This window comes from Elgaria multicarinata, chromosome 1, assembly GCF_023053635.1.
Source record: "Elgaria multicarinata webbii isolate HBS135686 ecotype San Diego chromosome 1, rElgMul1.1.pri, whole genome shotgun sequence".
In the NCBI taxonomy this organism is placed as follows: Eukaryota; Metazoa; Chordata; class Lepidosauria; order Squamata; family Anguidae; genus Elgaria; species Elgaria multicarinata.
In genome coordinates, this window is record NC_086171.1 from 71,955,140 (window position 1) to 71,981,983 (window position 26,844).

At 37.8% G+C, this 26,844-nt stretch overlaps 1 protein-coding gene across 14 annotated transcripts in view; it reads left to right on the top strand.

Moving 5' to 3' along the window:
- Positions 1–26,844, top strand: part of CLASP2 (cytoplasmic linker associated protein 2) — a 129,858-nt gene that overhangs the window by 76,191 nt on the left and 26,823 nt on the right. For 3 of the 14 annotated variants that reach the window (XM_063130115.1, XM_063130123.1, XM_063130203.1), the window contains 8 exons: positions 4,869–4,886; positions 7,517–7,618; positions 15,983–16,153; positions 17,090–17,197; positions 19,531–19,593; positions 21,002–21,108; positions 25,616–25,639; positions 26,410–26,654. In XM_063130115.1, coding sequence (XP_062986185.1) covers positions 4,869–4,886; positions 7,517–7,618; positions 15,983–16,153; positions 17,090–17,197; positions 19,531–19,593; positions 21,002–21,108; positions 25,616–25,639; positions 26,410–26,654 — 838 coding nt within the window. The remainder of the gene's footprint in view (positions 1–4,868; positions 4,887–7,516; positions 7,619–15,982; positions 16,154–17,089; positions 17,198–19,530; positions 19,594–21,001; positions 21,109–25,615; positions 25,640–26,409; positions 26,655–26,844) is intronic. The other 11 variants (XM_063130133.1, XM_063130160.1, XM_063130221.1 and 8 more) reach the window with 5 other exon arrangements.

Here is a 26,844-nt window from a genome sequence, read left to right on the forward strand (position 1 = left end):
CTAGATTGCCTTATTAGAGTAGCAGTAAAGTTAAATTAAGTTTACAAGATTTTGCCTTCGCTAACTAGAAATCCTGTTTACTTTGCATTTCTGGGGCGCAATTTTAGGGAGCACCAGCAGTTTGCATATGCTCATTAGTTGTTGTCTTCATGTGGTGGTATCCTTCCCCATCCCACCCCCCAGCAATTTGTTGTGCTGTGTTAAAGGCCACTTTGTAAAGCAGGGCTTAGAAGTTTCACTAGTCCCCAAAATATCTAAGAAGGGGTCTTGGGGGATTTTAGCCCTTGCTTGGTTTATTGCATTCTCTGCTTTAAATGTCTTTGGGAGTTGAATCATTTTTAAGCAACCATTTTAGCAATTTCAGAATAAACGTTTGGACATTTTCTAGGGAAGCAAAACTTGAATAATTTCCCATTATATATTGCTTTTGAGTTTTTTAAAAATAGACGTCTGTATTAATGCATCACAGAATGCCTAATACAGGAACAGAATGATTTAAGATTTATAGATGCTTCTTTTTCAGTCTGGTATTCATAATTCTACTTAAAACAGATTTTTGATCAACTTATTAATAGACGCAAAGCTTTAATAAATAAACCAAGTAGTGAAAACCATAAGCCCTGCCCACAGAGAGTATACTGTTGCCCAAATTTCAAAGGAGATAAACCGATGATTTTGCCTTATATTCTTCAATTATATAGATATATATTCTAATTTCTCCTAAAATGTTAATGTAATGGAAGATATCTACTAAACTTTCTACTTACTACTCTAAACTTTCTGATTTTTTCCATTACTACTACCAAGGTTGTTCTTCGTTTTTCAGTGCTTTAAAATGCTTCCACAATGATATTTACATGGCTGTTTTACCAATTTGTGTTGTGGCTGTATACTTGGCTACAACAACAACAACAATAAATGTATTTATTACCTGCCTCTCCCTCTGGATACAGTACAATTAAGCATATTGACTGTTGTTGTTCTTCTTGTTACTTTTATTGGCCTACCAACTTAAGATGAGGAAACTAGTCATTTGTGTGTGTGTGTGTGTTTGTGTATAATAACTAGCCTATAAACCAAGATCCTTCCTACATATCTCTCACTTCTTGTAATTCTGTATGGTAGAATATTGGATCATGGTTGAAACCTAAAAGATCTGAATCGCAAATCCTAAACTTGCTATAACTCACTGGGATCGTCTTGGAGACATCAGTATTTGTCAGCCTTAGCTGTTTGTTTTGTAAAATGGGAATGATAATGGTTTACAGTCTTCCATGACAGTTGAGATGTTTCTGCATACCCCAGCTCACACCTACTCTTGTTCTATAGGGAATAGCAGTAACAATAGTGTAACTGGAATGAAGCCAGTAGTATTTCAACCGCACTTGAGTACTTGTTACTGGCACATTTGCCTTTCTTCCTTTATCTCCTATTGTTTAGTGGGAGATAGCACTTTCTGACAATACAGCTGCACTTGCATCATCCTGTCCATTTCATAGACAAAAAGTAATACTTATTTGTAACACCCCAATTTCAATATCAAAGACAACTGCCTGATTCTGACTAAAGTATTGTACATCACTGACAGCTGTACTCCATCTGCTATTATGTTGTATTTGCTTACTCTGCAATAACTTGTCACCTGTCAATTGGAAAACTAAAAGTACGGTTCTCTTCCCACCCTTTCCCTCAATCCTATTTTACAATGGGAAGTAACAAGCTGAATTAAACTGGAAATAGAGTTCTTATGTCACACCCTCCAGCTCCCAATGCCCTGCCCCTAAATTATTTATAAGCCTAATGTAATTCTGACTAAAGACATATCTTATTATTATTATTATTATTATTATTATTATTTATTTATATAGCACCATCAATGTACATGGTGCTGTACAGAGTAAAACAGTAAATAGCAAGACCCTGCCGCATAGGCTTACAATCTAATAAAATCATAGTAAAACAATAAGGAGGGGAAGAGAATGCAAACAGGTACAGGGTAGGGTAAGCAGGCACAGGGTAGGGAAAAACTAAATGTCAGACTGTGCAATGCATGTTTCCTTAGCATCCAGGCCCATGCATTTACATGCATATAACACTGGAGACGAGATACATACATAATATCAAAACATCAAAATACATCTAAGAGACAACATAAAGTATCTGTTAAATGGAAAGATGATCATCCAAATTTGTACAATAAATAACATTTTAAAAGCTTTAATTTTAAAAAAGCACCAACAATTAACATCTCCAAAAAATACTGTGCAAAAGTCTGAGAATTTCTCAGGCTTATATATAAAAATAGAAAACATTATCAAATTTCTGAAAACATTGCATAATGTATTGTCTTTGTCTTTGGCTCAGTTCACACAACACCTTTCTCTACACAGTGTTAAAACTCCACTCAACAGTGGAGTTTTTAGGATGTACTCAGCATACAACATGTTCCATCTCCATTGTTGTGTGAATGTGGGTTACCATGGAGTAGAATAAAACTCAATGCAAAGTTTGACAGTTCCTCTGCCCTCTCCCTTCCCCCAGTCCTCCCAATGCTATCCTATCAGCCATTGCTGTGAGGGAGGGGGGGAATCCCAGCAGATCTCCTTGAGTGTCACTTCCTCCTTCAGCCACTCTAGCCAGGGAACTCTGTAGCCAGTGGGGAAACTCCACTCAGTGCAGCAAGAAACTCCATGGACCCCTCCAGACAACACACAATACAACGGTCGTGCAGAAACTCTCCTCTGCACACCAGGGATATTCAGGGTGGAGTGTGTTGTTGTTGTTTTTAAAAAAACCTCTACCACAGGGTGGAGTTTTCCCTCCAGACAACACGTTTCTCAACGGTGGTGTAACAACTCCACCATGGAGTTCTAAAACCACCGTTGAGAAATGTGTTGTCTGAACTGAGCCCTTGATTTTATCATTCTAATATATAATAATTACACTCAACATCGAAATAGACTTATTTTGCCTTATACATCCTTCTTGGACTTGTTACTATCAGCGATCTCCATCATAACAAATTCTGTAAACAACTCTGTGATACAGGGATGAATAGAATGTTTCCAATACTAAGTTATTGTATTGTAATATCTTGTCCTCTTATTAAATTTCACTGTTTCCCATTCTATCAGCCAGTTTATCAAGATAATATAACACCACATTAATTGAATTCATGGGGATATCATAGCCACAATTTGTCTGTCTTTACATCTTTCTCTCTCTGCAGGGTTTCATTTTATTTTATTTGTTACACTTTTATGCTGCTGAATAGCCAAAGTTCTCTGGGCAGTTTACAAATATTAGAACCCTACAAATAAAAGTATAGTGTTTTCATAATGCATTTGTCTGTAAGATTTTGCCAAGATTTGTTGTCCAAGGCTTGCATGTCTTCCCAATAGCATGGAGCTAATTTCAAAGCTTATTCTGGATTTAGTTGTATGGATCTTCCTGAAAATGACTTTGTATTTCTTCATATTATCCCAAATCTGTTGTACGGCTATGGCTTAAATGTAGTTTTAGCAATAATGGCTGGTGGATAAGCACAACACTGACCAGAAAGGTTGTGGCTTCTGATTGTATGGGGTAATTTCATTGAAAAGTGCAGTGGACTAGAATTCATTCATGCATAATATATTCAGTTTGCCGCCAGGGCTGTATCTTGGGGCTGAAGTTCAGAGCCCACAGCCCAGCCCCCCACAATTGGCCACCTGGGAGAGAATGGGGGACAGGATAGCAGCAAACAGGTCTGGCATCAGCTCCTGCAGCAGCATGGGTATGCCAGGGGCCACCGATACTAACGTCATTCACTGCATCATCCTTTCTTCTTTCAAAAAAACATGCTATAGTTAGAGCTGGCTGGCTCGCTTGCTATGTACGTGACTACAGATACTCATTCTATTATTTTTACTCTTAAAATACATTATCCTTCTATACAGCAAAATCGTTTTTACTCCCAAGTAAATGCTTAGTGTCAGGGCAGCAGAAGCAAGCTCTATTTTATTCCTGTAGTCATTATGGTGTTATTTATTTATTTAAAACATTTGAATCCCGCCCTATATCATTAAGATCTCAGAGCGGCATACAGATAAAAACATACAGTATAAAACAATAAATATGCACAGTTAAAAACAAATTAAACCATGATCCAAGTTAAAACAATATATAATTTAAAAGCAGTTAAAACAATGTGCCAGTGTGTTTAACCATCAAAGGCTTTGTTAAAAAGCCATGTTTTTACTTGGCGTCGAAATGCAATCAATGTTGCCGCCAATCGGGCCTCCAAGGAGAGGGCATTCCACAGTCGGGGTGCCACAACAGCCCTCTCCCTTGTCCCATCATAGTGTATATGTTGCATTGGTGGGATGCAGAGAAGGGCTCCTCCAACAGATCTGAGGTCTCAGGCAGGCATATATAAAGAGAGGCGCTCTCTCAAGTATCGAGGTCCCAAGCCGTTTACTTATATGATATAAGTGAGTTTAAAAATGTGAAACTTGCACTTGCTCAGAGTTTTATTTTGTTTTTTAAATGAGAGTTGACAAATCATTTTTTTTTGTTTTTGTTTTTTGCTGCAACATATCAGAAATTTAGAAACAGTTGTAAAATATGAAATGGTGGCCGTTAGGGGAGGAGAGAAACTTTAATTGTGTGCTTCACAAAGTAATGCACATAGCTGTCCGAAGGTGTACACAGACACATATACACAAACACCGGTAAGAACATTAAGTCCAGGATCTAAAATTACATCGCTTCACCAGTTAATTTTTCTTTTATGTATACAATTGGGAAACCAAACAGTGATTATTTACCTAATACAAAACATATTTTTTGCTTGGAATGTCATCGGTTTAATATTTCCCCCTATTTAGGAACAACTTCTGAAGATGGTAAGAGAATGAATCTTCTGCTAAAAAACAAACACTTCCATCTTAATATTTCCATTATCATAAGCAATAGCCTCATACAGAGTTACAATCCATTATGTGACCTTCAGGGTTAATTTATTTGTTGGCTTACCTAATATATTTTTGTTGCTGCAATGTTTATTTATTTGCAAAACCCTGTTTGCTGCTGCTTCTTTTTCAAGTACCCATTTGCAATAAAATGTATTGATTCCAATTTTATTATAGATGCCTGAACGTGTTTTGTTTACCTTGTTAAATATTTTCAGTGGAAATTTCAACATGCTAGCCAGATATTCTCATGCTTTTGGGAAGCAGATGCTACTATTTATTGGATGTTAGAAATTCCTCTTGCCATTTTAGGATTGCTGTCAAACTACACTTAGGCATTTGGCCATTCAAATATTGGTTGCAGTCAAAACCTTGTGGAGGGGACCACGCTGACTATACCTGATCTATACAGTGGCATTGTTGGAATATTTGACAATATTTGATTACTCAGTTGTCCAGTGTGCCAACCCTATATCTAGCACTAATGAGGACACTGACAGCTTCAGATAAAAATCAGGACAATTGATTTTTTATCAGTTCACAACAATTTCTTTTTATTGTAGTACAAGCTGGTTCTTGCCTTTGTGGTTATTTAGCATCATAACAAAATGGTGGCACTCTGTATTCCTGCCTTTTGCAGGTCAAAATCTGTGCATTTACGCTCTTTTCTCATCCCATTAAGCGGATGGTGGAAATACTGTCATTGCATGGATGTGATTACGTTAGCTTTACCCAAACCTATTTCGGTATAATAACCTTACACTGATAATAGCACTAATGACTGAATAACATTTTTTTTAATACGGGCTGCCCTCTCATAGACTCTCTGTGGACTTCATTATCTTCTGTAGGAAGCCCAAAGAGTCTGAGAACTATATCTAATGAGACTGTGTATCAAACTGCATTGGTGTATCTGCTTTTCCTCAGGACTTTATTTTTATGTTCAAAAACACATAAACATTAACAAGTCTTTAATTCAGTACTATGCTATTGCTTAAATGTAGTCTCTTAAATGTTATTAAATAAAAAAATATTTGCTTCATTTTTATTACACCCTTCCTTCTAAGGAATCAGGGTGGTGAACACCTCCTCCTCCTCCCTCTCTTATCCTCACAGCAATCCTGTTGAGGTAGGTTAGTGTAAGATTGGCTGATGTGAACCTGGCGAGCTTCAAAGGGATTTGAACTTGGGTCTTCCTGCTTCTAGTCTGACATTCTATTTGGGCCATGCAGATGGTAAGAATTACTAGGCCATACAGGTGGTAACAGTCACTACTAATAGTACTTCTACCCATCTTAGCTAAAAAAAAAAGCCTACCATTTTGCCACCAAAATGAACTTCCTATATGCATTCATTCATGAGTTATCGCCTATTTCCATTCATGTCTTGGAAAATGGCAGCTACAGAATTCATGCACCAGAATGGTCATGTCTGCCCAAGTTAAATGAAACACATACAAACTTAAAGGTCCTCTCCCCGTATTTTTTAATGGGGTGTATGGCAGGTCCTGAACTATACTGGAATAATGGTGTTTAGGAACTGAAATGCAGAATTCTGGCTCTTTTACCTTAAAATACTCTGCTAACTCGGATTCATCCAGTTAAATACTTCACTGCAATGAAAACTTCTTGAATAGTTTCAGAATGGTTTTAATTTTTACCTCTTTAAAATATAGAAATACACATCCAACTTGAGTATGGAGGATAGGATCCAGTTCTTCTGTTTCAGTAGATTTGCTTATATAACATTTTCCTGTTTCTTCTTATGAAATAAAAAAATCATCTTACCAAAGAACAACAAAAAGAAGTGTTACACATATCCATATTGAAACTATGATAGTAAACTATCATTAACTTCAGATCTCCAACTTTAGTTGGTAGTCTTAAGTAAGTGGGAGAATGAAAAACAAACATGGGGATGGATCTAGATTTATGTTGGATCAACTTTGCTGACTGAAGTCTGCTTTCCCACACCCTGAAACTGCTACACAGAGAGTCAGGAGACCCTGCTGAGTGGGGTGAGCTGTTAGGGTGGGGGGTACAAAAATTGGCAGGAGGGACCTTCTTCAAGCAGAGCCCTTCCTCTCATGTAAGGTCCCTTCCTTTTGCAGAATGTGGATCTTGGATCCAACCCATGGTACTTAAACCAGAAAGGAAGGGAGAGAGAAAAAGGAAAAACCTTGTTATCTTAATTATGCATTAATTAATACACTAGACCTAAAATCAGCTCACTGGAGGGCTGACAGCTTGCCAGGATCACTACACAAGCTACACTTTAGTATGAAGATATATGTTACTGGATAGTCATGCAAAGAGTTGTACTTCGTGCAATTCCTTTTTAAGTATTTCTGCGATATTACCTGTGCTCCGTTGAAAAATTGTAATACAATTTCCTACCTGATATGCTTGGTAACAATCCGCACTAGTTTAATTTTTTAGCATTTTAATTGTCAATTGGGAATTAAAAATACCTGGTTTGCAGTATATTCTACTTGCTTTAATGCTTCATGTTTTCTGAATTACTTCTCTAATATCTGTGGATTTCTTCTTCGTTTTACTTTATAGGACGTGTGCGAACCAAGCTTTCAACACCCTCTATTGGCATGGCAAACTCAAAAACAGATTCCAGAGGCCGTAGTCGAACAAAAGTTGTGTCTCAGTCTCAGCGTATGTATTGCTATGTGTCACTTTTCCTCCTGTTAATAACATTAAGCCATACACATAGTGTACAATCATTGACCAAAGGATATGGTCAAATTATATTTTTAAAAAAACACTACATACTGAGTTGTTGTTCTGTGCCATAGGTTCATCATCGCCAGACAAAAATGAAGGTATTTTTTTAAGTGTTTCAGTGTTTTGGGTCAGTAGTCTGCATGCTTTTGGAGTCTTTTATACTTCGTGTGGTGTTATTTTGGGCAAGGTATTATATAACTTGAAAAGTTGCTATTTAAAAATTGAAGAACAAGAAGAAATTATTCTTGTTATTAAACAGTGTGGAGCTTTTACAAGTGGATCTCTGCACTGTGAACCCCATGAGTAATTGATGTTTATTACAGAAAATAAGAGAATGAATGGACAGTATAGTATGTTCATGAAGCCATTGATCATCTTGAGGATCACAATCAATTTCAATGGCTTATGGCGTTTTAGCTAACTACAATTTAAACCTACAATTCAGTAATTTGAGTTCCATCCAGAACTAAAGTCCCCAGTTTTTTCCTCTATATACAGTTCATTGTTACATATCAAAATTAATAATGCATTGGAACTTTATGTATGTAAGGTAAGGGAAACAAATTGATTTTACTCCATTAATAAAAGAGTAATTTGCTTAGACAGGCGCTTCCCATTTTATGTCATTTGGTCATTTTCATTTGGAACGTCATTTTAACATACTCCTAGAGTTTGATTAGCTTTAAAGTTAATGTGGCTGTTTATTATATTTTTCAGCCTGATTGTCAAATATTATAAATTAAAAATATTTATGGATATAACATGGTTCTCAAACCAGTAAGATGATGCATCTCATTTTCCTTGATTGTCTTAGCATATCTTATATTCTTTTATGGCTTTGGTGCCAGGGGCTGATCACTGGGAAGAAAGCTAAGGGGCTTGTCACCACTGCGTTATCCTACACAAAAGAGAATGGGTACTATATGTGCACTACAGCACATTTGTTTTCCCTAGTCTTCCTGAGAGAACGTTTTTGTAGCTTTTAATAGATGTAGGTTCTAGGGACATAGGGGCATATTTCCCCACTATGCAAATTATGTAAAGGAAATATCTTAGTGTGTTTACTCCCATGGAAAATAATGGCCCAGGTCAAAGCATCAACATGGCTTAAACAAGCTTGTTTAAGGCATGGTGGATGCTGGGTATTTACCTAATTACCCACCCAAGGGTAATTATTTGAACAACCCTCAAATAATCCATGGCCTGTTGTTGGGTTATTTGAGAGCTGTTTCCCCCTCAAACAAGTCATCCCGTCCAGGTTCGGACAACATGACAAGCTGCACCCAGCTGGTAATTAGACAAATGCCACCTAGCTTAAATAAGCTACCATGATGGTGTGAACCGGGTTAATATAAAAGGCCTTTTTTAACATATGCAAAAATGAGAAATTGATTTGCGTTTCTAAGCTTTCTTAGTTTCAAAAAAAAAACTGGTGGGAAAAATCTTGGCAGGAGGGCTGAACAGTTTATTATTATTTAAACTGTTGTCATTTTTAATGAAAATATTTCAAGATTTTCTGTACCTGCAAATCACAAGTACTTTACTCTTATGATAGGCGAGTTTTAGCAATGTACCTTAATGCTTATTTATTTCAGTCTGGAAGATTGCTTGCAGGATTAATGCCCTATACAGTTTTTATTTAAATATGAATAGTATGGACTTCCCATTGTGAACCTTTTCCTCTTAGTAGTATCTATCATGTTTTGTATCACTCTGAAATTTAATCTTTACACTCTGTCTTTAAGATTGTGGTGTTTTGTGTGTTCTCAAAATAATACAACAATTGGACACAATGACTGGATTCACAACACAACAACCAATACTCAAAGCTGAGTATGGGTTGTCATTTAATCATGAGTTGTGCGTGTGAACCCAGCCATGTGAACAAACCATGGTTTGTTAACCATGAATAAACCTCACAGAGAACCCATGCTTTGTTGGCTTATAAACTGTAGGTTTTTCTTGGTTAACAAACCATATTCAACCTTAGGTGTGGGTTATCGAATTGTGTGAAATCAGCCAATAATACTGTAGCAGTAACCCAGCAATATTGCTCCTTGCACACAAGCAGGGATAATATAATCAGGGCAAGCACCCCATTGATTGGTTGATTTCAGAGCTCCTTGTTTTAGCACTGGTACTCCTTGTTTTAGCACTGGAAATGGATACCTTCAGAACCCTGAATCACTTCAGTATCAATGGATTTTAAATGTTGCCCTCAGTCTAGCGGTCTCTGTGCAAAGCAGTACTCCCATGCCCCCCTGAAATTGCTGGATTATGAAGACTATCAGGCTACTTCATCCACTATCTATTCTGTGTCTTAAGTATACACTTAAAATGTGACTGTGACAAAACATGTTTGCAAACACATAGATCCTAATCAAGGAGCTGCAATTTGATGTTGCTCCTTCTTAATTGTACACTGCATGGCAAACTTGGATTTACCTCTGCTTAATGTGTAGAATCCCCTGTGTGTATGTCGATGATCAAATGGATCTCAATCTGAGGTATTTCATGACAAAAATAAGCCTTTAATCACAATGCTATGACATGTAATATTAATTATGTAGTATTCCTGTTCTGAGACTAGTTGGTTTTATTGTGGCATGAGCTTTCATAGACAGCAGCCTGCTTGATAGTCTTTGTGAAGTAGATTGAAAAGGTGGTAGGTGTATGGATATATGTATGTGTATTATTGTATACGTAATCAGTATACTTCATTAATTTCGAGTACACACATTAAGGTTAGAGAAATGGAAACTCCGTAAAGCAAATAAATGCAATCTTTAGCATTTAATGATGAGTACCTATGAGCATTCTACATCTGCTTCTTTCTCAGTTAAGAAAGGTATACCGTGTCATTCTTTCTTTCTTTTTGTACCACCATCTCAATGCTCTTCATGCAGCTAAAGAAGTAGACTGTTTGCAAAAGCTTATGCCACAGAAAGAGCATCTAAAATGTCAGAACACTTACTGCTCTCATTGCTATGGACTTAGATGAGTGATGTTTTAAAAATGTTTATAACTCAATCCTGTGTGGGTCTACTTAGAAGTAAGCCCCATTGAGTTCAGTGGGATTTACTCCCACTTAAGCATGTATAAGATTTCAATGTTAAGTGATAAAATAGGCACTTTCTATAGAAGATGCATGTAAGATTTAGATTTCCTAACCATATTGCTCTTGGGGAAACTGGATAGTAATTTTGTAGCATTAAAACAACTTTAAATAATGTTGGTATTTAGATTGTTAAAAAAAACTTGGGAATTTGAAATCACTATATCTATTTTAATATTTGTATGAATAGCTAAAAGAGAGAAGTAATTTGAGGGAAGTAACTACGAAAGTGTTAGCAAGAAGAAATTAGTTTGCTACTGATTAGGGTGACCATATGAAAAGGAGGACAGGGCTCCTGTATCTTTAACAGTAATGCAGAAAAGGGAATTTCAGCAGGTGTCAATTGAAGAGGGTGAAATTCCCTCTTCATCACAACAGTTAAAGCTGCAGAAGCCCTGTCCTCTTTTGTATCTGGCCACTCTACTGTAGCTAGTGTAGCTTTAACTGTTGTGATGAAGAGGGAATTTCACCCACTTCAATTGACACCTGCTGAAATTTCCTTTCCTACATTACTGTTAAAGATACAAGAGCCCTGTCCTCCTTTTCATATGGTCACCCTACTACTGATACAGTTCACATATGTAAACTTTTATGTTTTAATTGTTCATCAATTTACCCTAAATAAAATATTTTAAGATTTGGGCCAGTTACTTCTAAAATGAAGGACATGAATTTAATGCGCACACAAAATGTCTATCTGGAATAGTATAATATATCTGTGAGTAAGTTAGACACCCTCAAGTTGGAATTACTAGATTCCGAGGATATTAAAAGCATGTTCTTCCTACTGCAACTGACAGTTTAGAACTTCAGCAGTGAAAAGGATTTAAAAATTCCTATCTAATGGCATAAAACCATTGCCTTTCAAGCTGTGGACGGAGAATCCTGGTGTTTTCAAGCTGTGTTCTTTTGAAGCTTCTTAAGGCTCCTCAATAACTAAATCTGAAAGTCAAGTTTTTCCAACTTGTCTTTCAGATTTAGTTACTGCTAAGCCTTAAGAAGTTGAAGTGCATCCTTAGTTTGTGTGGGGCAACAGCTCCAGAGGGCCTAGCCAGTGTTTTGTGTCAACTGGCCATATATCCTGAACATTCATCAGCCCAGGTGTTACTCAGTACACAAATTAACCAGGAAAACGTTCCTGAAATAAAAGCTTTAAAAAACATTGCATGCACAAATCTCCACCTGCCCCAACTGCATCCTCTTGATTGCTGTTCAGATATTTACATTCACTATGGATGGGTCTTTATAGAACCATAAAATAGTAGAATTGGAAGGGGCCTTTAAGGCCATCGAGTTAGTATCATGGTGGCTCCCTTCCATTGATTAATTGTCGAAATACTTATTTAAATTAGTGGTTATGTCTTTTTCATATAGTCGCCATTGACAGAGAATATATGACAAAGATATAAGCAGTAATGAAGGCCTTGATCTGTGTTTATGTTGTTTTCACCAACTATTTTCATGAAGAGTATATGAAAAGCCATGCTAAAGCAGTGTGGCGGGTATTCTCTCTGGACATTTATTATTCATTATTTATTTATTTATTACATTTCTATACCGCCCAATAGCCGGAGCTCTCTGGGCGGTTCACAAAAATTAAAACCATTCAGAGTATAAAACAACAGTATAAAACCATAATATAAAAAACAATATAAAAGCTCACCCAGATAAAAACAGCAGCAATGCAAAATTACAAATTTAAAACACCAAGTTAAAATTTATTTATAGACTGTTAATTTATTTATGGACATGTTTCCAAACACACACTGAACCAACTATAAAGCAAGGCCAGGAGCATGTAGATGTTACTTTGAAATACTTGCAGTTGGGTAGACATCTATGGTGTTTTTTTACAACCTTTACTTGCATGCTAGGCACAAAGTTGATGTATCCTTTTCCCTCTTTTCCCCACTACCACCATTTCCCTTTACCTTCATTGTATTATCTAGATTAAAGAATTTATTGCTACCTTTTCTTTAGCTAATAAATCTTGCACTTACTTTGAATGAAGCTTTCAAAAGGTCTTGATTCACTGTTTCAGTTAAATTCATTACTATGCAGTTCTTTGTTCAAGAGCTGAAGAACTGTAATTGTACAGCTTCTGTTCTGTCTGCTTTGTATATGAGCATCTGAGCCTGGTGGAGGCTACTAAAATGCACTGCTTTGAGCGCTAACCCTCTTGTGGCATTTCCCCCCCTCTTATGTGAACTGACTAAAGCTTTTTTATTTCCATTTGCCATCCATTGTTAATCTGCTCTGCTCCCTCCCTCTTCATGGATTTTAAACCCTTACCCTATTCCTGCCTTTACACTTGTTCAGGATCACAGTCTGCTAATCCACAGTCTGGTGGTAAGGCTTTTCAGATTTTCTGTGTGCATCGTTGTTTGACCATCCATCACAACAGGATCCTATTCAGCAGAAATACCCAATATTTATGGTAGAATATTGCGTGTCCAAGTATATTGAGGAGATATTTAATTCCCACCCCCCTCAAAAAAGTTAAGAATTCAAAAGTATAGATTTATTAATTGAGATGAACAGGTGAGCAGCCTTGAAAAGAAAGATTAGGGAGAGATTTTGTGATGCTGCAAGTTTTGTAAATTGTTTCAATCCTTTCATAAAGAGAAACTTGCAGACCATTGTTTTAACTCTTGGAGCTGTTTCAGTTCCTACAAAAGTCTCAAATTAAAAAGACAGAAAAAGCATAGATTGTAATGAATGGCAATCACATGCATACTTTGTTGCTTGAACATTCAGTGGAAAAAGTGTTTTCATCAGTTCTGACAGTCTGTTTAGGCTTTTCACATTTTTTCCAATATCAATATGCATAACACTAGAAGCAACCTGCAATTTCATGATTTGTACCACAAAATTTGACATGGAGCATAGAATTCAGTTTTCTTAAAATCACAGCTTTCATTTGATTTTTAAAAAGTGAATTTAAAACACAAAATGCTGGCCCTTAAGGCTGTGGAGATCACCTTCAAAGTTAATCTAAACACTCTAGGGTGACAATATGAAAAGAAGGACAGGGCTGCTGTATCTTAACAGTTGCATAGAAAAGGGAATTTCAGCAGGTATCATTTCACCTAGTGAAATTCCCTCTCCATCGCAAGAGTTAAAGCTGCAGGAGCCCTGTCCTCCTTTTCATATGGTCACCCTATCTAAAATAAGCATTAAAAAAAAGAGAGAGAGATGGAAGTATACGGCCAGTGCACAGTATTGCAGCTTTATTAAAATAGTTCGCATTTGCTCTTAAAAGGGCAAATAACATTTAAATTTTCTGCCTGTGTACTCAGAAGTAAGTCATATTGGGTGAATGGGACGTACTTACAGGAAAACGTATATTGGATTGCAGCCTCCAAGTAGCCTGAAAGCTGTGCAGAGACCCAAGTCATTTTTGTTGCTGTTTAAAAATGTATAGAGTGGGTATATGCTTATTTGTTTTGGTATACATCTTCTTTGCTGAATAGACTCCTGTCTAGAAGAGGGCATCCTAGTACAGTATTTCCCAAACTTCCACTGTCACAAGTACATTTTAGTTTCTGAAATTAAAATTGGAAAGATACTTATCTCCAAAAAGATTTCCTTTCAGAATGTAAATGAATAAGAATTGCCTTTGGTGAATTGATGCTTTGGCTTCAGAGGAGTCCGCCTCCTGTCTTTCTCTGCATGGCATTGTTGAGTGTGCCTCCTGACTGGAAGGAGAAACGTCAGGGTGGTGACCGATGCATAGAGGCAGCGAGAATCCTCTTGGGAGGGCAGGTATGATTCACTCTGTAGTGAGTAAATCATATCCAGTTCAGTGAGATAGCAGATTACCTGGCCCTAGCAGAAAAGGGCAAGGAAAGAGACAAGGCCAGAGCTGTGAAACTTGCAGAAAAGCTGGCTCTTTAGCGAATGGGTGTTTGGGGCTAATAGGAGCCTTTCGTTCTTTAAATTTCTCACTGCAAACTAGTATGACATGGCACACAGTTTGGGAATTGCTGTTTTATTCCATTAGCATTTTGAACCCAAAGGCACATAATGGCACACATAGTATTTGCATGGAGCATTGTCTGACCCTATTATCCTCCATCCTGGTCCAGTTTCAGCCATTTCTTACTATCATGCCTTGTAATGACATTAATTACTTAAACGGGTGTGGATATTTTGAGCTGCCTATGGGGGAGAGTGGCTTGGTCATGTTAGGTCATATGGTACTGCTCCCAAAAAATAAATTCTCTATTAAAATTTTGCATGAGAAGCCTGTAACAAGCCTGTTGTGTTTTTAAAAGGGGGCATTATTTATCTAGGATATTTATGGGTCACTCTTCAGCAATGCTCAGTTATGCTATAAATGCATTCCCATTTTGTGGGGGGATAGAATATCTTAATTTCCTAAGAATCAAGTTGCTTTTAATTTTCACTAGTCAAGTGCAATTTTATTTAGTGTTGAAATAAAGGAGCTCAAGCAAAATATTAGTTTATACAGTAATCTGACATTTGAGATTTGAAAATCGGTTTCTGTATTTTCCTACAGTAGATGCATATGAAATGTTTATAATGTACAGTTGTAACTTCCAAAACCTATTGTCAAACAAAATTTAGTACTTAAACATTTGGGTATAATCTAAAGAACTGCTTTTGGTGAGCGCATGTCTTTTAGCACACAGGCCTTGTTGCTGAACTGTGTCTTTTTGCAGGGCATCGAAAGCTATTCACTTATTTCTTGAGTGGGTTGTTGAGTAGCACAGAGGACTGCTTTCAGAAGTGGAATATCAGAAACCCGCTAGCTACACCTCAGCCTAATTAGTGTTGGGAATGTTATGCAAAATACTTCATTTCCAGCTATGTTTCTGGAGTATCCATACCAAGAAATCTTTTCTAGTTTGTAACACTACTTTGATACATTCCCACTAGTTTTATATGAGTGTTGTCTAATCATGAAAAAATAGGAGTTAATAATATTTCATATGTGGCTAAGTTAGATACAAATATTGAGAGTGTTTCTAGGCATGAGCTGATGTAGCTTTGAGTTAACACAATATAACCTTTTCCAGCTTATAAGCTGCTCGCTATCTTCAGATTCTTCCAAACAATTTCTCAGATCATTTCCTTCTGTTTCATTTAACTTCTTTTTTTTTCTTTTTAATAGTCGCATTAGTTGTAATGTATAGTTAATTTTTGTTTGCCTCCAGCTGGCAGCCGTTCTGGTTCCCCTGGAAGAGTTTTGACTACAACTGCACTCTCAACTATGAGCACAGGGGTTCAGAGAGTGCTCGTCAGTCCTGCAACAGCGCAAAAACGGAGCAAGATCCCTCGAAGCCAAGGGTGCAGCAGGGAAGCCAGTCCTTCAAGACTGTCCGTTGGTAAGGCTCACTAACCAATCCTAGCCTGTTACTTTTACACTTTGCCAGGTCTTTCATATGGTAACCGAGTCCAGATTTGTTAATTGTATGTTATAATTGGGTTCTGCCATGCCAGATGCTGAGATTAATAGTTCGTCAGGTAGAGAATAGTAAGCCTCTACTTTACTAACTTTCTTCTTTAGATGAGGAAGCATACTTGGTAAACAAAGCAGGCATGTTAAATATGTAGTCGTGATCTGTCAACTTAAGGCTATTAAGACATTGTGTGATGATGAAACTCAGGCTTGCCACAGCACATAGATGGCAAGAAGCCATGTCCAGTCTGTGCAGCTTGCTATACATGTGTGATAAACATGTTTTAAAATGTGAGTTTATTGTACACAGTGTATACCCATTTCACAGTTCTAAGTGTGCATGAAAAACAACCTGAAAAGCAGGCTTTAAAGCAGCCCTTAGAAATACTAGAAAGTTATGAAAACACAATACTTGGTTTGCTGCCTTATCTATAAATTTGTACATTTCTTTGTCCATAACTTAGTTCTCATTAATAGTTTGTATTCTGTTAAGGCTAGAACTTTTTTTTGTGTGTGTTTATAAGTGTGAACAGGTATACAGCACATGTTAATGCCCCTTATTTCCCGTGATGTTAGATGTCTTTTTAATGGTCATACACCCCTGACTATTTTCCAAATTTATAATTGATTATATTATAAAGAAATGCTTCTGTTGGAGTGTCTATGTTGTTTGTAGTTCAATATAAGGAAGAATTCACATATTTTTATACTATGTGAAGTGTAGGTGGCATCAGTGCTTCAGAAATGCACGTTCTTGTTGTGAAATGTAAAAAACAAAAAAGGGATTGCATTAAAATGTCAACTCTTTCTGTGTCTTCTCCCTTTCTGTGCTGCTGTTGGTCTGTACCCTGAATCATACTAGCACGAGGTAGTCGTATTCCTCGACCTAGTGTGAGTCAGGGGTGCAGTAGGGAAGCCAGCCGTGAAAGTAGCAGGGATACAAGCCCTGTCCGCTCATTTGCACCCCTTGGTAAGTACATGGAGAGCTTGTTCTGCATGGCTGTTTGCCCTTGATTATCTGCTAATATAAGCTAAATAAAGATATGGCATTTAACAAGTAAATGTTTCCCTGGGTACGAGGCACAGAGCCTGTTTACTTTGGCTGGAGACTTTATCCATGTGAGGAGATGAAGAATATCCTATTTAATTCTTGAGTGATGGCACAATTCAGAGGCGTATGCGCAACAATCCCAACGTTATTTTACACATGTCAGTCAGCATCTCTCCAACAAATGACAACTCTTAACTACTACTAAACAGGAAACATCTTTATATACAAATCCTTTTACCCCCAGCAGCTCTTGCACCAAACCCTAAACAGTGTTTGAAGATTGGTGTTCAAAGAACACTTTGGGAGTTCTTAGGGACCAATGTGTGATGGGGAAACACTGTACAGTAACTCTGATTATAGGCACTCACCTCTGGATTGTACCCTAGGCTAGTGTTTGTAAAATTGATGTGTCCAGATTCCAGAGTTTCCTTTCTATGTTGCATATGTTTATCAGCTGTTTTTTTTTTCTTACCACAGTAGATTTGTTTTGATTTTTCTCTATTGATCATATGGATATTTATTTAGCATGAAGGTGATTCTATAGCATAGCAGTGGCAATGCAGTTTCAAAGGACTGCAGGTTTTGTTAACCTGCTAAACATTTGGATTTACAGTCCAGTCAAGAAACAAATTACATACAAAACTGCCAATTATATACGGTCACTTTCCAGCACATTATTGCGGCAAACTAGCTTTTGGAAATAACTGGAAAAATGCATATAAGGGGCATAGAATAGTAGGTAATAGTTTTAAAGTTTATCTAATTGCCTGGGCGGAGATTGTATAGGCACTGGAAACTTCTGAAGTATCTATTTGTAAGACAGACTTTTTAAAACATATTTCAAATTCTTTGAGAGACTTTTTTCATGGGCATAGTATTCTAACTTGTTTATTTAACACGTGATATATGACCATGAAAATGTTAACCTTGAATACTGTATTGACACTGTTTTCTTACCAGTACCTAAAATTCATCCTTTTGTCCAATATTGACAATGGTTTTCCTATTTATGTAAAATCTATCACTGCAATGCCACTGCTTGACTCCAAGCCCTGGAAATCTCTCCTCTGTATAAGTTTGCTTTGGTTAGAATCCAAAGGTCAGTTGCTATTTGATAATACAACTTTTAAGGTTTTTTCCCCCCCAAATGGGCAAAATATGTATGGCCTTCGGAGCTGATGCTAAGAAATACAATGTAAAGTACACTTATTTATATCTATAAATCTTAATTCCAACCATTTTTATTTTAACAAACAATGTTCCCCTATGCTTCTGCTACACTCCTTTTACTAAATTATATCTAAAATGTGATTTAAATTTTTGCATGCTGTACATGATTTACATGTTGAATGAAGTTGTGTTAATGTGTGTTAATTTGAATTAACACATTTTAATTTCAACATACACAAGCTGAATCGGAGCATTCAAGATTTCTGTCTGTCAATGAAGCATCTAATTTAGGTGCTCATATGTCATGGGCCATTAGCTTTTATAGTGTCTGCAATGAAGAAGAGAAAATACCACTTTTAGAAACACTTGCAATAAGGAGAAATGTTATTAAAATATTCCTGAAAGTAATTAAGTTATTAGGAGAATCAACCATCACATTGTGAGCCAAATGAAATTTCGAAGTTGACCACTTTAAACAATTTTCTCCCCTCTGAAAATATACACTTGCTTTGTTTATTTTTTATTAGTCCAGGCCCTATTTTGTACGCCTCATATTTTGATAGATGGCTTCCATTCTATTGTCTTACTCTTTTCAATTAGAAAAATATAATTCTTTTTCATGTGGGTCAAACTATTCCTCCATCCCCCCTCTGTGTGTACACACACACACACACACACACACACACTCTTACACTTACATTTTCCTGACCATCCACTTTGTATAATAATTGGGCATCTTGTAACACCTTGAAAACTGTGTGTACCACATACCAACCTGTGGCCAGCCAATTGCGGCCCTGTGCAACGTTTTTGCTTGCTACCATAAACCTCGATATTGATTGTTAGCAATAACACAATCCATGGTAGCAAAAGCTGTACACAAGTGGATAGCTATTGGGAAAGAGTTATTCCACGCCCATTGTTGATATTACTTAGCCTTTAGTTGTTCTTGAATATAAATCCATCTCATTAGGCAATACTACCTGGCTTTGCCCAGAACTTATTCCATTGCTCTCTGTGCAGTTGTCCTATACTTTACTGTTATAGTAATAGATAGGGTTCATATGATCCTGTTATTGCAGCTTCCAGGCATCACTCCCGATCCACTGGTGCCCTCTACTCTCCAGATGTTTATGGGGCTACAGGTGAAGGATGAGTACACTTTGATATCATCTGTGCCATCATCCTGAATTATTTTTACCTTATTTTGTTATCCATGCAATGTATTTTTTATCGTTTTCTGCATTAATTTCTGTTTATTATTTTGAATGTTCAGAATAAAGTGTATGAAATAATTATTCCTTTTTTTAACTCCCCCCAAGCAATTTGCTTTCTCTAATTTCAGATGAATTTTGCTGGTTTTTCTTTTGTTGGTTATCTCCTCTTGCTAAAGCTTTATTAATGCACGTAGCTTTGTTACATGTAGTGCTATAGGCTAAATTGACTGCAGTGTTCCTTAATTTGCTTCATTGTTTTTTTAAAAAAATAGTGTGCTTCACACATTTCAATAGGAAAAAATAATTTGCTATTGTTTCAGCTCTTGCATTTTTATACTATTATGTGAAGAGTTACAATTAAACAGTTGCTTTATTTTACTTTAATTTTATTAAGTTATTAAGGCCAAAGTCCAGCAAAATTATATGAATATGCTTCTGAGAACTGTATAGTAATCCTGATTGGATTACTTTAATGTGTTATCTGTGGGGCTGACATTGAGGACTAGCACATGCAGCCAGATGGGATCACATTACACCAATCATGAGGGAGCTGTACTAGTTGCCTATTTCTTTATCTTTTCAGTGCCAGGTTTTTGGTTTTGTTTTGTTTTTTTAAAAAAAAAACAGGCATTTTAGCTGGCTGGTTTGTCGTTCATATATTTTACTGCCTTTAAAAAGAAAATTGACTGTATTCTGTTTTATTTTCATTGTATTTTTGTTTTGTATGGCCATTTTCAGGTCTTGCTTTCTACACTGCCCTTGATACCTTTGAAGAAAGAGCAGTTTTAGATGATGATGATGATGATGATGATGATTATTACTATTACTATTATTATTATTTACTTGCCCGAGCTTTCTTGAAGGTTCTCCTGCTGCAGTTTGATAACTGAAGAGACAAGCCCCCTTTTAAAGTTGAATTGTTGCTTGTCACTACTTTGGCAAACTTGGATGTGAACTGTAGCTGCATAAGCAGTTTTTGTGGGTGCATGTAAAATTGTCTAAATAGTAGCCAGAATCTGACCCGAGTCATCTGGGTCATGGCCAGTGAAAGAGTACCAGCTTTCTATGGCAAGAATCTGATGTTGCTGGCAAGATACCTATTTTACATTTCATTTCCCTTGGCTTAATAAATCAGGTGTCCCTTTGGGTAGTGTGGCATCAGTCAGGTAGATCTAGAATACATGGAATGGAATCTATACTTCGTAGGGGTTTGACCTCTTGCAAATATTGGAAAGCATAAAACTCTCAAAATATTGTATTTCCGTTTTGGTTAATATCATTTTTACTTTACCAGGAATATTCTGATTAATTTTTTTCTCTTTCTTTATTATGACAGGCACAGGTTTTGGAATAAGTCAGTCAAGTCGATTGTCTTCATCCGTTAGCGCCATGCGAGTCTTGAACACAGGCTCAGATGTGGAAGAAGCAGTAGCAGATGCTTTGGTGAGCATCTCTAAACCACCTACCCCTTGAGGGGATACCATAATAAAAGCTTTGTAGTATAACTTACATTGTGTATTATCCTATTGACCATTTTGGTTATTGAGTCTACTAAATTAGGTGAAGCTCCCTTCCTCAGTACATACATGCTGTTATGTGTCACCTTTCCTTCAAATCCCTTCTTAAAACCCACCTTTTCCACAACACCTCTGGTTTAACAACTTAATCTCCATTTTCAACTATAACTGTACATGTAATCGCATTTGCCCACATTTATCACTTGCTGTTTTCTTTCCCCTCTGTATCCTTGCCTCACCCACCCCCAATTGACTGTTCAAGAGTGTGAGCTCCTTGGAGGCGGTAGCTGTTCTGTATTTTACCTATTACATTTGATACGGTGCCTTGTACACTTACTGTGCTATATTAAAATATGATTTCGCAGTGGAATAAGTGAATGAATATATGCCTGTTTTCTGATCCAGAGAACTATGTAGTTGGGCCAGATCGCATGATCTACTTTAAAACGCAAAGCAGGTGACTGGTAGCTAACAGTGAGGAAACCCCTGCATAGTAATGAGTGTCCAATATTTTGAGTAGTGTCCTTTTAATATTTTAATTGCATGTCAGGGAGATACAGCAACTTCACTTAATAAGTCGTACTATGCATATTTGTTTTTGGGTTTTTTCCTCCCTGGCTTACAGTATATTCTCACAATAGTAATCTGAATCCTTTACTCTGAGCTCAGCTCTCAGCTTCCAGAAAATCACAGAACTTCCCAGTGTACACTGAGAAGTGGAATGGGGACCTGCAAACCAGAACTATAGTAAAATAATTTTGTAACAACTTTGACATAGATTAAACACAGCCTCTACCCCCCCTCCCCCAATGAAAAATGTATGTGTGTCTGGACCATGATCTGCCTGCCTGGGTATAAATTTTAGTGCACAAATGAGTTGGATAGTCTGCAACTCACTATACTTCTAGTCTAGAATTAACCTGTGTCTTTTGTAGTCATTATGTTCTTGGAAGTATTCTCAATCCTAATGTGTTCTTGCATACCCCTTGTTACTTTCTCCCCATGGTAAGATAACAAACAAGTGAACTGGGCTGCATTGCATTTATACATACGTAATATCTTCTAGACTACCAGATCTGCCCCTGGAAAGAGTGTTCCTGAATTTTTCAGTGGGGAAATATGGGAGAATATAGCATTCCAAGAATTCAGTATTTGTCTTTGGTTAGATAATAAAAAAGCAGAATCTTATGCCATGTCATAACTTCAAAATAAAAATGGCCTAACTAAAATGTATAGAGGAATTCAGTGGTGAAATCGTAAATTGCAAAGAAACCTATTAAAGTCTTTTATTTGTACACTTTTCAATATTTGAATTTGTCTTGAATACTCACAGTTGCATACCTAGCTAAAACTAGGTTTTGTCCATTTTTCTTTCTGGGGTTGGTTGAAAGAGGTTTCTCCTGTGCATGTAAAACAGTACATCGGGTGGGTCTTAGGTGCCACCTAGTGGTTGAGGCAAAATCGCTGCTCCAATTAAAGCTTTTCACTGTCCTTCCCGCCTTTGTACCTCAGTGTTACAATTTTGCCTCACTGAAGTGGTCTTGTATCCGACTCTCTGCGTTCTTCTGACTCAAGCTTGTTTTTTCTATTTTCTCCCTAACTTATGCATGTTCATGTATCATTGTCTGTTCTCCTCTACGCCTTCCCAATACTTTTTTCAGGGGGGCAGGGGAGAAAAAAAAGGGCCTCTTCCTGCTTGTCCGTGTCTTCTCAGCTCCCACTGGTCACTCTAGTGTTACTGCAGCTTCTCAGTCCTCATTGAGAACCAGCGTGGTGTAGTGGTTAGAGCATTGAACTTCGACTGGGAAGACCCAGGTTCAAATCCCAGTTAGCTGCTTTTAGGCCAGAAAAACATCTGCCTTCACTTTCGTCTCCTCTACTCTCCATTTTGGCCAGGCTTTTCCCCCTTGTCTTTTGGCTCTGCCGCTTGCTATGGGTAAAGCAAAACAAAATTCTGTTTCTGCTCTCAAGTCTTCTCATAATCCTCGCCTGGCATACTTCTAGCAAAGGTTTTTGGCCTCATGGTGTCAACATTCCAGGTAAGTCCCTGGGCGATACTTGATTCTCACCCCTTGCAATGGGCAAGGGGCGAGAATCTTTTCCAAAATGACAGCATCAAGCTGTCACTTCCACATTCATCTGTTCTTTTCACTGGTGGCTCCTCTACAGAAAAGGGTTCCCTTCCAGGACCCTCAAAAACAGTGATTACATCAGACACTATCTTCATTGGGAGCTCTGTGCAAGGGGAGGATGACTCAGTGGGAGAGAGAATACTCAGGCCAGCTGGCTAAGCAGGGAACAGCTAAGACTTCACTCAGAAGTCTTCAGTAGTCTCCTGTTTCAGGATGGTCCAGGTGGACCTGTTAGCATCAGAAGCCAGTTACCAGGTCAGCTGGTTCTTCACCTGTAATGCATCTCCAGCAGTAGAGATGACGGATACCCTGTCTTCTCCATGGTCAAATGGGCTTCTGTATGTTTGTCCACCGCTCCCTATTCTCTCTAGGGTTCCATAGAAGGTGAATGAAGAAAAGGCGAGACTCATTCCAATGACTTTTTTTTTTGGACCGCAGAGACCCTGGTTTCCCAACCTAATCAATTTAGCTGTGGCTCCCCCTTGACCTCTCCCTTCTTCAGCCAGACCCTGCATGGTTTCATTTACATATCTGGAAATTGAACAGAAATATTTCGCCAAAGCAGTTCTCTCCCCCATGGTAATCGAGACTATGTTCGTCTCTAGGAGATGGTCTACCTATAGAATGTACCACAATACATAGAAGAGTTTCCCCAGTTGGTGTGCTAAGAAAAGAATCTCAGGTCAGAAAGCCAGCATTTCTGACCTTTCCGCATTTCTGCAAGACAGCTCGGCTATGGGACTCAAACCAAATATACTCAAGTGTCAGGCTTCCACACTATCTACTCTTCTGTCGAAAAACCAAGATATATCCATGGGTTCTCATCCTTTTCTCAATCAGTTTGTGTGGAACTTTTTCAAAGTCATCTCCAGTCCAACATTTCCTTTCCTGAGATCTCCATAAAGTACCTGCAGAATTTCAGAAGCCATCATTCAAGCCCCTGAAATCAGTATCTCTCGGACTGCTCTGTTTCAAGGTTTTATTCTTGGGGGCCATAACATCAGCCAGAAGGGCCTCCAAATTTAATGCCTTCCCTGTAGATAAACACCTATGTGTCTTCCATAAAGATAAGAGTGGTGCTCCGTATTAACGCCTCTTTCCATGCTAAAGTCCTTTCTTCCTTTCATTGTCAACAATAGCTAATTCTTCCCACTTTTTGTCGTCCTACTTTGCACTGCCTCAGAAAAGACATGCCATTCCCTTGATATCAGGAAAGTCCTGAAGGTTTATGTAGGCAGAACCAACCATTTTGTGTCATTCCATCCTGCCTCTTTGAGACAGAAGGTTTCTAATGCCATTCTGAGTAGATGGCTAAAGGCGTGTATTTGCCTAGCCTATTCCTGCCTTAAGTTGTCTCCACCTAGCAAGGTTTTTGCCCATTCTATAGAGCAGCCGTGAGCTCAGCAGCTTTCCCCCTTAATGCTCCACTGCATGCCATTTGTAGGGCAGCTACCTGGGCAAATCCTAGTACTTTTGTTAAACATTATAAGGTTGGCCTCTATGCCTCTGCTGAGGCAGCCTTTGGAAGGCATTTCTTGCAATACGTTCTTCCCAGACATTAAGCAGCTACTACTCTTTTGAATCCCGCTCTACTTGGGTCAAGCTTTGGTCTGTCCCACCTGATGTACTGTATACATGCACAAGAGAAAAGACTGTTGGTCTCCAAAAAGGGGTTTCTTTGTGCATGTAAAACAGTACATCAAGGCCACACCCTAGTCTTAAATTCCTGCTTTCATAGAATCTGCTTTCATAGAATAGTAGAGTTGGAAGGAGCCTATAAAGGCCTATAAGGCCAATGAGTCCAACCCCTGCTAAATGCAGGAATCCACCTTAAAGCATACATGACAGATGGCTGTCCAGCTGCATCTTGAATGCCTCTAGTGTGGGAGAGCCCACGACCCCCCGAGGTAATTGGTTCCATTGCTGGTAGGGCTTAGTTTTCCTATTTTTGACACACTTCGTTTCTTTCCGAGCCTTGTCTGCAGAGAGTGCGAGTTGTCCTGTTTTTCTTGTTTGTATTTTCGCTGTTCTCACTGATCCTAGTACTTCCTGAGCTTGTCATCAGAAACTGAGGTACAAAGACGGGAAGGACAGTTAAAAGCTTTAATTGGAGCAGTGATTTTGCCTTGACCATTAGGTGGCACCTAAGACCTACCTGATGTACTGTTTTACATGCACAAAGAAATCCGTTTTATGGGTAAGTGGAAATAGTGTAATGACATCTGCTAATAATACTTCTAAACAACAGTTGTCACCAGTATTCATAACTTTTTGTTTTTCTTTATAATTCATTGCTCTCAGCTCTTAGGAGACATACGGACTAAGGTATAACTACTCTTGTTTCCCTGTTAATGTACATATGGCAAGTGTTCATAAATATAAAGTGCTGGAAGATTCTAAATGAAGTGTGCATGGTTTGAAATGTCATTGTCCTTTTATGTTACTGCGTGCCTTCACAATTAGGAAAGGTTCCAACTATTTGTATGATGCTGCTATATATACACACGCACACATATATATTTGGAGTTGTTCATCAGTGCAAGTCTTGCTAGAGCCCTTGCCAAAGGAAAGATTATTTTATAATTATTTTATAACAACTACCAGTACTTTTAGGATCAATGATATAGAGATAGCTGTGATTTAGAGTCTCAAGGTTAAAGTTGTAGTTATTTTAGGCTGCAAAACTATAGGGTTTGTTCAGACACTATTTATTTATTTATTAAATTTATATACCGCCCCATAACTGAAGCTCTCTGGGTGGTGTACAAAAGTTAAAAACAGTGAACATTAAACTACTACCCTTGTCCCGACGTCTGTGCGCAATAGGATTGGGAACATTTGTTGGCAGTTTCAGTGTCTACTAAAGCAGTTCTAATCATGGTTAGAGGATATTCCCTTTCAGATAACCTATGTATTACCTTATAAGTGTAGTGAGGGAAGTGAGAGGAAGTTTGTGAACTTGATGTCCATTCTAGCTGTGCCTGGAGATGATGGTGGAGCCAGGGAGGATGAATGTCTGTCACAGTCTGAATGGGCCATGGAAAAAAGCACTGCATTTTGTGCTTGTTCCTCATGTGATATTCTCTGCTTGACAGAAAAAGCCGGTACGAAGGAGATACGAATCATATGGAATGTATTCTGATGATGATGCCAACAGCGATGCTTCTAGCGCCTGCTCAGAAAGATCGTACAGCTCTCGGAACGGCACCATACCTACATATATGCGGCAGACGGAAGATGTGGCTGAAGTCCTCAATCGCTGTGCAAGCTCCAACTGGTCAGAAAGGAAAGAAGGTCTTCTAGGGCTACAAAATTTATTAAAAAATCAGAGGACATTAAGGTAGGAGTATCTTTTTAGGTAAGAGAGTTTCCATTCCCATAGCGATTTTTAATATAGTCTTGATGTTTTGTTTTTACACCACGTTGGTCACATTTGAAAAGGTAGTACATAAAAATTAAAAATAAACGAATATATAACAGATTGTGTTCCACACAGTCATTTTCACTGTATGTTCTATTCAGGTGTAAGC